Source organism: Rhinolophus ferrumequinum, chromosome 24, assembly GCF_004115265.2.
Source record: "Rhinolophus ferrumequinum isolate MPI-CBG mRhiFer1 chromosome 24, mRhiFer1_v1.p, whole genome shotgun sequence".
In the NCBI taxonomy this organism is placed as follows: Eukaryota; Metazoa; Chordata; class Mammalia; order Chiroptera; family Rhinolophidae; genus Rhinolophus; species Rhinolophus ferrumequinum.
The window spans coordinates 28616500-28633539 of NC_046307.1; the positions used below are offsets into that span (position 1 = coordinate 28616500).

At 41.8% G+C, this 17040-nt stretch overlaps 1 protein-coding gene across 10 annotated transcripts in view; it reads right to left on the reverse strand.

Moving 5' to 3' along the window:
• EBF1 (EBF transcription factor 1) overlaps window positions 1-17040 on the reverse strand; it is a 379176-nt gene that overhangs the window by 125062 nt on the left and 237074 nt on the right. For all 10 annotated transcript variants that reach the window (XM_033096242.1, XM_033096250.1, XM_033096245.1 and 7 more), the window contains exon 7: window positions 15318-15399. In XM_033096242.1, coding sequence (XP_032952133.1) covers window positions 15318-15399 — 82 coding nt within the window. The remainder of the gene's footprint in view (window positions 1-15317; window positions 15400-17040) is intronic.

Here is a 17040-nt window from a genome sequence, read left to right on the forward strand (position 1 = left end):
CCAGTTTGCCAGAAGGGACACAGGCAAAGGTGTTTTTCTCAGAGAATTTTGACTAAGACAATGAGAAGAAATGACCTACACTTCTCCTTATATTAAATGGGGAAGAGGATTAAAACTGAAACCCACAGAGATATGTTTATTCATGCGACCTCTTACAACCAAATATAATAATTGTCTGTAATTGCAGCTTCAGCTCCTACCTCATGCTTTGACATGGGAAACAGCAATCAGCCAGCTCCCTTTAATCCACCTATTATGTTGACTAATTAACTTTGCTCAACAGTTTATTTCTTCCTCCATTATCAGCCCCTGTCAGCCGCAAGCACCCCGCAGCATAGGGGGGACCTCAGGCTCTTTGATTGATCACCGATAGATTGACATGCAGATTAATTTAATTAGAATCACCTCACTTGAGAAATGAAAGACAATGGCAAGAGGACTAATAGATCTGCTCTCATAATGAGGCGAACCTCCAGAGCCAAGGCTGAGGATTTCTGATTTATTTTGCTCAATTCCCCAGTTGCTCAGAAAGACTCTCGCTTTAATTGTTCTTGGTTTTGAGAGGCATTAGCCTCTGACGAGGTGAACTGCTTTACAAGGATTGGCACACATTGGGGCCCCAGTTTCTGAGGAAGAGTTTTCTTCGAGTTGGTGAAAGGGGGCCCTGACTTCTAGAGTCTTGGGCAATGCCGCAGTTTCATCACCTGAGTTGGGCAGAGGGGAAAATGCTGGGCCTTGCCCTATGCTTGCAAATTGTCAGCTCTGCCTGACAAAGGGGTGCCCTTTGTGAACCCCTACCTACGCCAACACCTGCCATACTGAAAAGTTCCTGTGTGCCCCACTTTGACCTAAAAGCATCCCAGCCAAAATAGGGTGGATTTCCTTTCCCCCTGCCTCAAAGACGGCAACAAACTACAGGCTGTGAATCCATTGCTCCCCATAGAATCATGGGGTTGGTTGAGTTGATTCATTTTTTTTTTCCTTCTAGGTCCTCCCCTCAGTCCACCTGAGGTCATGATCCTTATATTAAGTCCTAGTCTCTCTTGGACCTGGATGTGGAAGCCAGGACACAGCGCCTGTGGTCATTGCGCCCTGGGGCTTCCCAGGGATGACTGCTGGGGAGGGCTTCTGTGTGGTCCTGGAAGTCCTCCCTTAGGATCCTCGCCTGGACTCCCAGTAGGATCTGGGCCCTCCCCTGATTTTATTTTTTAACTCTATTTTATTAAAATGGAAAGTAAACAAATGAGAGCACTGTCCTTAGTCATAGTGAGACCCAAAATTCCAGCTAGGGCAAACCATGCGAGGACCCCGTAAGTTCCAAGGAACAGCTTGCAAAGTAGTTTTTCTTTTTCTTCATGATTGACTAACCAGATTTGACACGGCCAGAAGCTTCTGTGTATGTCTCATCAATTGTGGGTTAATTTAAAAGAAGGAGAAAGAGGAAGAAAAGGAGAAGAAAATGGTCTATTCTTGTATTTTCAAAGAGCATTCTATGTGGTGGCAGAGTCCATATTATATAAGGCAACGGAAACTCATTTTCTGTTTAGGAAGGGAGATGACTTTGTGGGACATCTCCAATTATATAACAGAGCTGAGTCTTTCAAAGAAATTTTGATTTACTACGAGACCACAATTGAGTGGTCACTGGAGTCGTTAGCTGAAGAAACTATAAAAGGAATCCCAAACGGTGTCTGTTTCCAGTGTCAGGAAATACAGAAAGTGGTTATTCTAGATGTCTGTCTTCAGAGCAAAAAAAGCAATGACAACTCACCATGCACCTGTAAGACAAAGTACTACAGGGTTAAAGCTTAAAATATTCAGTATCATTTAAAGACAGTTTTATCTAATTCCTACACTGAACAAAAATGACAAAAACTATTAAGAAAAAGAAAAAAAACTGTACCCTATGTGTCTTTTTCTTGGCAAGAGAAGGATCACCATGGCCACATGTGTGACAGAATCATTTCATGGAAAGACCAGTTAAAATTGGAGAAAGATAACACAGAGACTCCTCATACCTTTAATTTCTAGAAAATAAACAGCTAACATGTTCCTCAAAAACTCATGACATAATACATTTTAACTTCCCTGTCCCCAAATAATTTCTCTCATTGCAATTTGGAAATGACCGAGTATATTTAAATAAAATATATACTTAAATTAATCCACAGAGCAACTTGTAAATTTAAAAAATCTAACTTTTAAATGCAAAGGGGGCACTGAAGTGTCCTTTTAAAAACAGGCCCATAGTAGGAGGGAAAAGGGCCTTTTACAGTTTTAACAGAAGATTAATGAGGTGCTGACATATTCATGCAGGCAAGGGGACAGGCGGGCCTGCCAAACCTTCAACCTTCCCAAATTTTGTCAACAAAGCACAGCTTGAATTTGGGACAGATAAACATGGAAAATGATTTTACGTTTGGACTCGACCACCCCTTCCCTCTCTGCCCACTTCTTCATTCCCCTGCTCATGGAAAGAAATGAAGGGAATATGGGGACCAGGTATATTTAGAATTTTATGATATCTGTTATAACGAAACCTTTACTCTCTGGAATTGCACTGTCCAATACAGTAACCACACACTATTTAAATTCAAACTAAGTAAAATTTAAAATTCCATTGTTCCTGAGTCTCCATAGCTACATTTCCAGCGGTCAGTAGCCACATGTGGCTACAGGCTACTATACTGGACAGGGCAGATAGAGAATATGTCCATCATATGCTCAATTGGGCAGTGCTGCTGTAGAATAGTTTTGAAATAAATTGTTCCAATTTATTCATGAGGATGTCCAAGTTATATCGCCTGAAATAAGTTTTAGTCTAAGTGGACATATTTAGGGTTGTATACACATATATATATTTTTTAGAATCAAATTTGTATTTGGGGGAGGGGCATAGCTTTTTACTATAGCAAAACCGAGATGTGCTGATGAAAACCCAGCATGTTCCTTGGCACATATATCTGGGTTCAGTCCTCCAGGTGAGGGTATTCAGTGTGAGGGGTTAAAAAGGGCAGAAGAGAAGTCTGCAGCTACCCACAGAATTTGAAGATTTAACATTCATGTTTCCAGTTTCTTGGCTCATCTCAGTGGTTCAGAATCTGTTATATCCTGGATCTAGATATCCCTAAAGGTTATTATTTTTTACTCTTTACCTTCCTCTATTTAAACCGGGAAAAATTCAACACAAAATGTATGATTCTTGACTCCTAAGCTTTACTGTCGATGTGACTTTGGCCAGGTTAACTTAACCCGTCTGTGTCCCAGTGTTCTTGACTCTCAAATGGAAATAATAGTAGTACCTAACTCGTAAGGTCACTGTAAGGCTGACGTTATTTAAAGTGCCTCCCTAGTGTGGTTCCTGGTTTATACTGAGAACTCAACAAATGTTCATGACAGTACTTCGGTAGTTGTTGCTTTGTTGGTAATGCTCACGAAAAGGTTCAGAGACTGTGTTGGGCTGACAGTATGGAGCCTCTTGATTGCCGTAAAGAGGAATCAGCACAAACTGTTATTTTTAATAGAAATATATAGAAATGATTTCCTCTTCTATGTTCACTGCTCTATCAGTCTAACAATTAAACAATTTTAAGGACCTTTGTGCTTACAACATATAATTATATAATTTAGGCCTCTTAGGAATTGCAAACTTCACTGACCTAGGTAATTTTGCTTTCTAGAATCCATCCGCATCTTAGCCTGCTAATCATTCAAGGCTTGCAACTCCATGAACTCTTACTGCTTTGCAAATAGTCTGTACAGAGGACATCTTATCAACTGAGTCTAGGTTTCCCAATACGTCCTATGAATTAGGGGTTCTCTGGAAGTTTTGTTATTGGGTAGGATTTCCTCGCTGTCATTTCTCGGGCTGTCCCTCTTCCCCTCACCAGCCAGGACACCTTGTATGTCCCAACCATATTATCTAAGATTCATGAAGCATAATCTCTGTCTCGTGAGCAGATTTTCAAAAAGCAGCTAAATTCAGTCATGGGTGGGAGGTCACATTAATACAAGTGGACGCTCATGTAGAAGAAGTCAGTGGTTGCAACAAAAGCCACCGTAAGAGTTGAAATCTGTATCTTTAAACATTTCTATAGCATATGGAATCAGGGGACAGATCAGACCAGAAAAATATTTTCAATATTTAAATTTAGAATATTTTGGTAGTAAGTACCTCCCTCCAAAAAATAACCACGTTAGCACGTTAATTTGAAATGATTATTAATTTTTTTAATTATAAATTTTGACTTTCAAGGCTGATATATGGTAACTTAGTGTTAAGGGAAGTAAAGCTAAAGTTGGTCTTTATATGACATCCTTATCTCTGGGTTTTGCTTATTCTATGTTTGCATTATTTTAGGGCCCCTAGTATAAGGCATTAAATGCACTGGCTTGAAGTACATGAAATAAAAAGGCATTAAGCAGCATCCCATGGAATAATGCTCAGCCATAAAAACAAACAAACTACTGATACACCTGGATGAATCTCCAGAGATGTAAGGCAAGTGAAAAAAGCCAATACCAAAGATTACATACTACATATGAATTGTGTCCCCCGACCCCTTCACGTGCCCCCCAAAATTTCATCTATTGCAATCCTAACTCCCAGGACCTCAGAATGTGCATGTATTTGGAGATAGGGCTTTAAAGAGGTGATTCAGTTAAAAAGAAGCCTTTAGGGTGGGCTCCAATCCAGTCTGACTGGGGTTCTTCTAAGGAAGAAGAAGTTTGGACACAGAGAGACGCCAGGGGTATGTGGACAAAGAGGAAAGACCGTGTAAGGACACAGCGAGAAGGCGGGCATCTGCAAGCCAAGGAGAGAAGTCTCAGAGAACACCAACCCTGCTGACAACTTCATCCTGGACTTGCAGCCTCCGAAACTACGACCAAACAAATGTCTGTTGTTTAAGCCACCCAGTCTGTGGTATTTTGTTATGGCAGCCCTAGCAAACTAATACACTGCATGATTCCATTTACTTAACATTCCTGAAATAAAATTTTAGAAATGGAGAAGAGATTAGCAGTTGCCGAGGGTTAGGAATAAAGGGAAGGTGGATGTGGCGACTGTGAAAGGATAACAGAAGGGACCCTTGTGGTGACAGGCACGCCCAGTGTCCTGAGTACAGTGCGAGATACACAGACCTACACATGAAAAGTTTACCGAACTAAACACACACCACACACACACACACACACACACACAGTAAAACTAGAGAAATTTGAAGATGGGTGGATTTATCAAAGCTCATATCCTGAATGAATACTGTACAGAACAATGTAATATTTCACCGTAGTTTTGCAAAAGATTACTGTTGGGGACTAAGTAAAGGGTACCCAGGATCACTCTGTATTATTTCATACAACTGCATAGGAATTGAAAATTACAGCAATAAAAAATTCAGCTAAACAAAAGGCATCGGCAGTCAAGATGTCCTTCCATAGGCGAATGCCATACACACTAGTAATCCATAGAATGGGATATTATACAGCAATAAAAAGAAAGGAGCTATAAGCCACAAAAAGACATGGAGGAACCTTAAATGCATAGTGCTAAATGAATGAAGCCAATCTGGACAGACTATCCATTGCATGATTCCAATTACATTCTGGAACAGGCAAAAGTATGGAGACAGCAAAAGATCAGTGGTTGCCAGGTGTTTGGGAGGCGGGCAGGAGGGAGGAATAGGCAGAGCACAGGGAATTTCGGGGCATAGAAACCATTCCATGTGATTCATTAATGGTAGATACATAACAGCGTGCGTTTGTCCAAATGCACAGAACATAGAAAGATGGACACTAGTGTGAACTATGGACATTAGTTGACAATAGTGCATCAAAATTAGTACATCAATTGTAACACATGTATCACACTAATGCAAAATGTCAATAACAGGAAACGGGAGGGGATGGAAGGAGTCTATACGAACTCTCTGTACTTTCCCTTCATCTTTCTGTAAATGTAAACCTACTCTACAAAACAGTCGATGCCATCAAACTCTTACACGGCCTCACGCAGCCCACATTTTCCACCCTACCTGTCCTCGGAGCCACTCTTTACAGACTCCTCAATTGTTAGAGTCACAAGAGACCCAAGAGATCAGCCAATACAGTGGCTTCCAATGAACAGTTTCCAAATGTAGTCATGGGGACAACACTGCAGAGAGGGAATCTTAAATTCACCCATAGTGAGGCTGCACATTCAGGAAACTTCCTTTGCTGACATGGGTGGGATCAGATCATCTCCACATGGAAACACAGGTTATCTCAGGCACAGAAGAAGCTCTGAGTTGGTGGTTGTACATGGCTTCGAATAATTTTAAAATAGGATGAATCTTAATAAATGTCATTAGGTTGAAAAATATGTCATCCCATGAAGTTCATAAGAGAAAACAACAAAAGTCATCCCCAGTACTTATGACACTGCAAATTTGCCCAACACCTCCTTTTACAGCTTGGAAAACTGAGTCCCAAGTGGATTAAAAACATCCTCAAATTCAGAGCAGAAGCAAGCCTGAAGGGGAACTTCCAGACTGCAGGTCCCACTCTCACCAGCAACAGCCTCTGGCCTCTCAATACACACTCCTGGCTTAAGCCCTCTCTCCCCGGACTCTCCTGATACTTTCCAGGACACATCTCTGGTGTCTGTGTGACTCACTACACTTTAAGTACTATTTACATAAAAACGGTCTGCAGCAGTTAGGTCTTCATTAACTTTGTCCTTTAAAATATCCTTGACGGATATGGAATGAGATATTCTCTAAAACCTGCCTGATTGCTAGTTTCTATCTGGTTGAAAGATCCCAAATAACTCATTAAAAATTATGAAGGACGCATGAACCTACAGAATGTAACAGAGTGGAACTGCTGGAGTAAGGGAGTAACTGAATTCAAATCATACTTTAAGGCTCAAGGCAAAAATACTTCTTCTTTTAACAGTAAGACAAGACCATATACTTCTAAATCCTCAGATATTTGGGCTAAACGAATTTAGACCTTTGGAAACTAGACTCACCTTCTGTATAGTAAACTATGACACATACTAGACATAAAAAGCTCCTCAGTGATCTGAACCTTGTTTCTCCCTCTCTGGATCAGGACAGTTGTGATGACTCTTGAGGGTATAACTGGCATTTAACTGGTCCTCTCCGTTGGTGTTCCCACTGGTTGTTCTAAGTAGCAGTGCGCCAACACATACAAACTTGCCATGTGCTCTCCACCAATGGGACTCTCACACAGATGTTGACATTGGGAGCAAGAAAATAGCATATTGGTCAATAGCTCAGATTCCAGGGTCAGATAGTCTTGAGTCTGAACCCCAACTTCACCACTTCCTAGTTCATAACCTTAGATAAGTCACTTAATCATCGGAATAAGTTGTGAGCCTACTATGTGCCAGGCTTATTCTGTGAATTGGAGAAGCAACAATGAACAAGGCAGATAAAGTATTTGCCCACAAAGAGCTTAGTTCTTATCGGGGACAGAAGGACGCTTTGAGACTATAAAAGTAAATAATGAAAGCAAATTTCGGAATGTGAAAAATTCTAAGAAGAAAATAAAATGGGGAGGGGGTGATACCTTAGGTGGGAGTTATTTCTGATTGGGAGATTAAGGAAGGCCTCTCTGAGGTGGTGACATTTTAGCTGAAATCTGAGTAATAAAGTATTCAGCCATTCAATGAAGTGACAGAAGAATTTCCCAGGGAGCTGAAATAGCAAGTGCAAAGATCCTGAGGCAGGAATGAGTTCAGTGTATTCGGGAGAAATGAAGGAACCGAAGGAAGGCCAATGTGCTTGTTTGGAGCATAGTAAATGAGGGAAAGGGCATTAGAAAAATAAATAAGACACAGAAAACATAGTACTACAGTGTGTCACACATAATAAGAGCTCTATAAGTTACAACTTAAAAAGTGGAAGAATAAAATATCTTTTGTTGGTAAGTCTCAATCAGTATTGGCATCCTCGGAACCAATATCCATGGGCAACACAGATCAAACCAAGCACTTTTCTATCTATCCTTTCATGTATTTTACATTTTTTCAATAATGACTGTACTTAATGTAGGAATTTATTTCCTCTAAGTGCAGAGCTACCACTCAACAAATCCAGTTCATAAGGATTCCTTCTCACTGATGCATATTTTCTGCCAAGGCCCAACATAAGGCTCATGCCAAGATATATATTTGCCCAATAAGCCGTAATGGTTTAATACATCAGGTTGAAAATCCACCATTTGTATTTACCATGTTATGTGAATTAATCCTGTATTCTAAAACTATCATTAGAGCTGCTTTCAGTATAATTAATCAGCATGGTGCATCTTGAAATTATTCTGTATGAAAGGCGTGATTGCAGCTCGGGTCCGTAGCATTTTGTTGGGAAAGAATTTAATTGCGAGATGTGCTGTTTGTCAAAACAATATAAGACGGGGGAGGGGGACAGTGGGAGAGAAAGACAGGGGATGAGAATATTTCCTTCTTTTTTTAAGTGCCTTTCCAAGCAAGCCGAAAGTGCAGAGGTTGGGCATGTATTTTAAGAATCCTCTAATGATACCCTATAACATATTGATTCAGAGCCTCTGTGGGTTTTTGAATAAATAACAAGGATCCTTCAAAATTTATAGAACTTACAAAAAAAGGGGGGCAGAGAGAGAGTTGCCTTTTAATGTCACTTCTCATGTCATCCTTTTTTAAAGAACATACATTTTTTGGTGGGAATTTGGGATGAACAATCTGGTGGTTTCGCTTCATGTTTTCTATCCCCCATTCCCAATAACTGAGAAGCGAAGGAAGATTTTTTTTTTCATCTCCTCAGATAAATATGAATTCTGGGCTTGCTGCTCTCTCTGCCCAGGGAATTCTTCTGGCTCGTCTCAAGACGATTTCTTCGTATTCTTTAGCTCTGAGCTTAAATGGTATCTCCCCAGAAGCTTTTCCTGGTCACCTACTTTAAAGTACGTTCCCATTACCCATTCTACTGTTATTCTCTCTCAGAATATCCTGTTTAATTTTCTTTACAGCAATATTTATAATTTTCAATGATTTGCAATTATAATTTGTACACATTGCAGAAGCTGATGGCAATTGTTCTGTACACATCTATTTTCTCTTCTTCTTGGGCTGTACAACTAGACATGAGCAGGCCTCCCTTGGTTATGTAGGGCCGTGTGACAGACTTCTAGACAGTGGAATGTGAACAGCTCTGACAAGGACCATTTCTAAACCCAGGGTTTTCAGAGGGCCATGGCCCCTCCATGCACTCTGTCTCTTTCAGCTGGCTGGATGGAGACAACCAGGTTCTAAAGAATAGTGGACACACAAAACGAAGAGAGCCCAATTTCCCACATCACTTCCTGGGCAAGATCTACTCACCAACAGGAACACCTGCCTTGTATCATTATGTGAGCAAGAAATCACTTCTGTTGTACCTGACCCCTTATATAGTCTTTGGTCTATTTGTTACAGCAGCTAGTATTATCCTAGCTAATAGACCCCAACTAGAACACAAGTTTCATGAGGACAAACACCCTCTCTTCCTTTGTCATCACAAGATACTCACCACCTACCAGACCAATAGATACTCCTGAGTGCACGCATGCAAGAATGAATGAATACAGCTTACATTTATATTCATAGGTAGTCAGAGAGCTAACATTTCTACATACAGATTTATAGCCTAGGGAAGAACTTCGTTGGAAATAAGATGAATTTGGAAATGTATACTTTACTTCACAGCTTCCAGGTGTCATAGTATCTCCCATGAAGACAGCTTGTACCCAATTCTTGTTCTTCCCCTCACCATCCTTATTCTGCCAGCCCCAACAAGGAAAGCTATTGATAAGGATTTAAATCTTAACCTTGAATTGTCTAGCTCCTGTCAGTTAAAAACCAGACCCGTGACATGATTTTAACACAGTCCTTTGACATTAGCATCTTTTTAGTGTCAAGATGAAGAAATAGGCTCATTTAGTCCCAGTGAATTTCTCCCTGTCATGAGCTGTTTCCATCCCTAGCTTACCCCACCGCCCCGCCCCTTCTCCCTTCCTCCCACCTCCCCACACCCACTAGAACTGAATGAAGCCTGTATCCACAGTTGTATTTAAGCAAGTTTGTTACCCTAACCAGAACCTGGGGACTTCAAAAGAAAACATCCATTGTAAATTTAAAAGGGAAAAAAAAAAGAGATTGTGCCAGATTTCCACGAGGCTTACTCTATACTGCCTTAAAGTATGAACACAGCCAAGCTCTGCGGAAAGTGATTAATTTCTTGAAAACGCTAAGGTCACACTAATTGACATGACCTGTGTAATTAAGCAGTCTCTGTTTACACACCAGAAGCTCAGCCACTGTGAGGCTGAGTTTGCTTGACAGAATGTCTTTACATGTCAAGAGATCAACAACCTTTCTTATGTCCTCCTCAGTCACCTACACAGGCCCCTGATTGCTGTTCAGAAGAGACACGCTCTGGCATGGCTGTATGAAGATGAGCCTGACCTGGTAAGCATACAAAATGGGATGAGAGAAAAAGAGCATCCATGACAATTGGAAAGAGCCCACTTAATAGGCAGGAGAGCGCATTTTCAATCAGATGTCTCCAGGTCTCGGGTTTTCAATATAACTGGGAACAATCACATTGAGATGTCAAGAGGAAACCAGAGCTTTCTCATGCCAAAAAAGATACTCACTCCCCCTCAGAGGCAACAGCAACGAAAAAATATTTGAAACCAGCTTCCCAATTAGTGTTCTATGAGAAAAATGATGGAAACTATGTCTTGTTCATAGGAAACCTTCAACCAATGTCTCCGTGACACGTCTCTGTCAGCCAGGATGGCTGCGGGGCAGGCCCGCGTTCCCCTCTCGGTTCAGTCCCAGGATTGGGACCTTCAGTGTGATTTCTTAACACAGTACTCAAAGAATGCCGGGGCCACTTTACCCAGGCTCCCTCGAGGTGGGGTTCTTTCCTGCCCTGGAGAACTGGCCCAAACCTCCATAGGTTAAGCGAAGCTCAGGCAGTCTCCTGAGTAACAGCTTCTTTTTCTAAAGTTCATGCGAGTAAATAGGGACCCGCTTTGTTCAGAAACAAGGCTCACATTCCTCCCCTTCCACATAACCCTCCCCTCTGCTTGACCAATTTGGTGGCGGCGTTCCAATGCTCTTCAGGCAGATGGTGTCTTTAAACCCTCTTAGGGCGACACCTCTCCTGAAAGCCCCTCCTGGGCTTTCCTGAGATTCCAGCACATATCTGTGGGAGCCACTGTGGCTCTCAGACGTCAGGAGACCTCCTTATTGCCTCGCTAAGTATCTGCCAACAGACTCCAGACAAGTTCTCGCCTGTTCTACAACCTTAGATAACATCTGAGTCACACTGATTGAGTGAATCACTGCCTCACTACTTAGCAGACGGGGGACTTTGGGCAAAGTGCTTAACTTCTCTGCGCCTCAGTCCCCTCATCTGTAAAATGGGACAAATCCATAATTGCCCACTCCTAACAGGGATATTGTAAAGATAAATATGATAACTCATGTAACTGCTTGGTATAACACCTCTCACATAATAAGTACCCAGTAAATGTTCGCTTTATCATCGTCATCATCATTATGGCTGATGTCCACAGATGTACGTCAAGGTACACATACGGACCAGTATGTTTATACACACGTGTATGGAACACACTGAATGTAGACACAAATATAAGCAGTCATCACCCCAGCACTTAATGAAGTTAGGAATGAACCAAGACAGAACACAGGAAGAAAAACCAGCTTGGGATGGAGGCACAAGAGGAAAAGAACGAAGGATGATAATGGAGTTTGGGGCTCAGTGAATTGAGGTACCTGGAAATTTCCAGCAGGCAGCTGTTTGGCTAGGTCTGTATCTGAATGCCAGGTCTCAGGGAACCTGACTCAATTCTCAATGCCCAAAAAGTGGTTAAGGTACTGGAGGGTAGAGGAGATACTCAGGGGAGCCTATAAAAAATGATTTGGATCTCAAAAGAAATCTTAGGGAACCCCAAGATTTACAGGAGAGCAGACCAAGAGCACCCCTTGGAGGGCACTGAGAATGAATGAATGCTGTTCTGAAATCCAAGGAAAAAGATGGATTTAAGAAGGATGGAGTGGCTACCAGCATGAATTGATGTAAAGAAACAGGAGGAAAGAGTCATGAAAGAAATAAGACTGGAGAAAAAAATGGAACAGTTGAATAAGGGATAGCTGAAGTTTTACTTTATTGAGGCAATTCATCTATTCTATCATTGCATAAATATCCACGTGCCTACATGCATGAGACCATGTGCTTATTGTGTAAAATGATAATTAAAGAAATGTGTAAACATGCACCGATACAAAACAAAACGAGTCAGTATTCATTCTGTCATCGGCTCTCTCTACCTCCCCCAGGAAGTAACCAGTAGGTGATGGGAACAACGCAGCTTAAATCTGCAATGCAGAAAGGAATTGGTTGTTGCTGATAGACAGCGATACGGCTCTTTCTTCAGCTCAAACACTGACTGTGAGGTGGCCAAGGTAGCTGCCCCTTCTGAGAGGGCCACCTATTTTAGGACAGCTGGAGAATCACAGCAAAGAGCATTGCCAGCGTTCAGATAAATCATAATGTATTTGAAGGACAGTGTGGGCCTGTGTCAGGTAGCTCTCATGCCTAACCAGAGTGCACTCTTTTGGACAGTGCATTGTCACCAAGAAGAGTTTGCCAGAGGTCATCAGGTATAGGACTGAACCAGTGATTCTCAACCAGGGGCGATTTTGCACCCCCACCCCAACCAGGGGACAACTGACGATGTCTGGTGACATCAATGTTTGTCATGACTGCGGGGGAGGGGCAAAGGAGTGGGGGTTCTCTACTGGCATCTAGCGGTAGAGGCCAGTGACAACTGCTTAACATCCTACAACGCACAGGACAAATCCCCCCTGCACTCCCCCCAGCAAAGGATTATCCAGTCTAAAATGTCAATTGTACCCAGACTGGAGAAACCCTGTACTGAAATAATGACAAGGCTTTAGTTTCTCGCTAAGTTTTTTCTCCAAAGGCTTACATTTATATTTTATCATTTGCAAATTGCTTACACGTGCAAAATGTCTTTCTTTCACATGTTGTAAAATAGCAAAATCATCAGTTTTACCGTGTTTCCCCGAAAATAAGACCTAGCCAGACAATCAACTCTGATGCATCTTTTGCAGCAAAAATTAATATAAGACCCCATCTTATTCTACTTTAATATAAGACCGGGTCTTATATAATAAAATATAATATAGTATAGTATAGTACAGTACGATACAATATAATACCGGGCCTTGTATTAATTTTTGCTCCAAAAGATGCACTAGAACTGATTGTCCGGCTAGGTCTTATTTTCAGGGAAACACAGGACTCCATTTTACAGTTGAGGAAACTGAGGCTTTCCAGAAATCTAACCCACGCTTCATCATCTCAATAACTCTTCTACTACACGAAGAGCAACTCTTTTGTCTGCAAAAAGAAACCTTTAGTCGAGACACTCAAAAATAACAGACTGAGTTCGTTTCTCATCTAAGAGCTACATTCCTATATTTCAAGGCTTTCAGACATTTTACTAGCAGGTCCTGTGAGGGAAAACAGGGCCCCCGAAATCTAACACAAATGCTCCGTCAGGTTCCCAGCGTCACCAAAGTCCATCTCTAACTCTGCTGCCCTGAGAGGCACAGCAAAGCTGAGCTTAGTATTCATAAGGCATTGCATTGCACGTGTGTATTAGGCATGCTGATTAGACATGCGTTGGTTCACGCCTGGATAGGCCTCGTTCCTAACCCACGCTTGCTCGACGGAGACATAGGTCTCATCTCAAGGCCCAAGCAAGCCACAAAACAGTGACACCAACCTCATGGTGCAGGACACTTAGCAACACACACTTAGTGGCATCACATGTGTTGTTCCACCAGCAAAGCTGACTCCAACTCAACACCAAAAGTCCTGTGTGGAAACGAGAATGCCCAAGTCTTCCAACTTGGGCTCAGAGGCTAGCCAGGAGAACCATTTTCTAGGAATCTAAGGATTCTCCCCATTCACCTCGGTGAGGACAAAAGGTGGCTGAGCCAAAATGATTTTAGAGAAACACTTCAGAATCTCAGAAGACGATGTCTTCTTTCCACTGAATTTGTTCTTTCATGAGGCTAACAAGTCTCACCCCTTTAAAACATAATCATCTTGGAGACTAAGAGATCTTGACATCGGAAAATCAATGCTCAGAATTATCCCTTCCCTTTTTCCCATCAGAGACTGGGCAGCTAGAAATTTTCAAGATTCTCTCAGCGCTCATACATTTCAATCTATACTTAAGGCTGACTAACTATACCTAAGAGCATACTTCCAGCACCATACAGACCGGATGGGCCTACATATATGGGTCATTACACTGATGGGGAAACTAGCATTGACCATGCAAATGACTTAACCATAAAATTAGATGGACAACAATCGTAGGCCCTAGAATTAGTGTGGTCCATGGTATTAGCTACTCAAAGTGTGGTCCATGGTATTAGCATCACTTGGGAGCACATTAGACATGTAGCATTTCTGGCTCACCCCAGATGTCAATTAGCATTTTCACTAGATCCCCAGGGGATTCTTGACACTTTCAAGTTTATGAAACACCGATCTAGGACTTAACAACCTTTACTAAAACCCAACTTCCATTCTGTGTCATGGAAGTTAACACATTTGTTTTCACATCTTTTTCCTTCAGCAAATGTATAATTATAGGAGGTTAGCATGCCCCTCGTGCTTTAAATGGTGGCAGATCTGACGGGTGCTGGAGAACATTTACCTGTGCTGTACAATGACACCTCTGAAACAGAACTGAGTGTCACTCATACTGGTCTAGGTATGCATTGCTTCTTAAGGGGTGCATGTTTAATGATAAGTACTGCTAACAATTTCAAAGATTGGAAGAGGAGAACAGAGAGAAAGAAAGGAAGAAGGTGGTATAATTCTCATACAGAACAAAGCTCTTGTTTCCCAGTTTTCTAGTTGGAAAACTTTGAGCAATGGTTTGTCATGTCTATGTATTTCGCTTAACCTGCAAAGGTTGAAACCTGAGTTCATTCTAGAAGCCAAACTAGGCTAAACCAGTGAACGCAGGTGGTGTGGTCCCAATTCTTCTCTAATGAAAACAACTCCTAGAGAGCAGAGACCTGGGGGACTAAGAACATCACCTGCTCTTCATCCCTGGGGAAACAGCTATACTCTGTATCTTCTGTCTAAGACTTTTTTACCCTCTCCTGAAATTCATGTCGTTATTGAGATTTAAGAAAGACAAGACAGACCCACCTGGAATCTCCGCATATCACGTGGGTTTCCTGCATTCTTTAGGCAATTTTGGTTACATTTGAGGAAAAATTTCAAGAAGAACCTGTAAAGAAACAAATGATCACAGTTAGCATTTCAGTCCTGACACAGAAGGGAAAAAAAATAGTAAGTCGCTTCTGGGTTGTGCATTCTATGCGCATTTTCTGAAATATTCAGAATGGTGTTAGAACCAATATTTTGTTTAAAGCTTTTAGCCTTTGTTTTGCATCCCTGCTGGAATGGACCACTGTCAGTACTGCCAACAGATCTCACAAAGAAGCCCCCAAGGAAGTATTTTCACTCTGACAGAGGGAAAGTCTTCACCGTCATTTAACCTAGGTTCCAATTGGGTGTAATTGCCTGAGAATTACTCATGGTCCCTAACAACATGTAATTTAAGGCCCGTAAATTCGCAGATGATGTGGATGAATAGAAGGAGATGGTAAACACGTATCTTAGCATCTCCAAATAAAATATCCTAATTAGTAGTACCCATGTACAGGAAAGATTCACATACTGACTGAAGTCTTTTGACTTCTCAAATATTTCCTGTATGTTTTTCTTATTCTCCCTGCTGCAGACAAAAGCTCTTTGTGATTGCATAAGAAATGTGCCGTCTCACTGTCACCTTGGTCCCTAAATTGGTTTTGAGGTCAGATCCATGGGTTTTACTTGCTAGGGTGACCAGAGGACCCAATGAGCCAGGAACAATCCCAGGTTACACGCACTGTATTAGTGTAAGCGTTAACAATACCCATTTTCACTTGCAAAAGTATCCTGCTATGGATGATCAATTAGACGGCCACCCTATCCCTTTCTGAGTTATTTCTTATGTCACAATTGTTGAAGACCATCAGGTAAAGGCAGCAGATATCAAAGGCGTCCTTCTAGGGAATGCACGAGGCCACCTGCATGGTCTCCACCAGGTTTTTCCCCAGGTTTGGGGAAAGGAGCATTTGAAAGGCCACCTTAAGTGTTTCATTCCCTTTTACTTTTAAGCCTGTGAAATTCAGGCCCAAATATTTTCCAAAACTATTAGAATGCATTAAAATGCCAGTCAGTTAAATTCTTGTAGGAATTTTCCTTCGGCATCTTTCCCACTTCAAGTCTACACGGGAGTAAAATTCCCACCTCAATGCACAAGATTTGTGATGAACTATCACACCATGATGCCTCAGCTTGAATTTAGCTCTGAGCACAAAGTCTACCAACCAAATTTCACTGGGGTCCTCTGTAATGAGAGCATAGCGCAAAGACGCACTGAGTTTAACCAATTTCTGAGTCCTACACTGAGAGAAGTCCCAGAAGAATTTCTCTTCTCCCTGGTCTCTCAGCATCTGCCCAAAGGGGATCACGGTGTGGGAATAACTCTTTGAAAAGGGACAATAACTTTGTCAACCAAAAGAATAACATTTTAAAATGTAAACATCTTCCTGAAATGGCCCTTTCAACATCATGCAACATTCAACTGCCCTCCCGTGAAAGCACGCTTCTGAATAATGCTGCCCCCCGCTTCCAGGTTCTCTCCACCGAGGCCAAAGTTTATCAGCTTTTCATACAAGACAAATGACTCATGGAACAGGGCTGAAGCCCAACTGTGCAAAATGAAATCTGGCCCTGGCACCCCTTCCCCCAGAACTGAGCAATACTGTCATTCCCGGGGGCACTGGGCTGGTTCTGACTTGTGTCCCCTTTCCATTAGGTA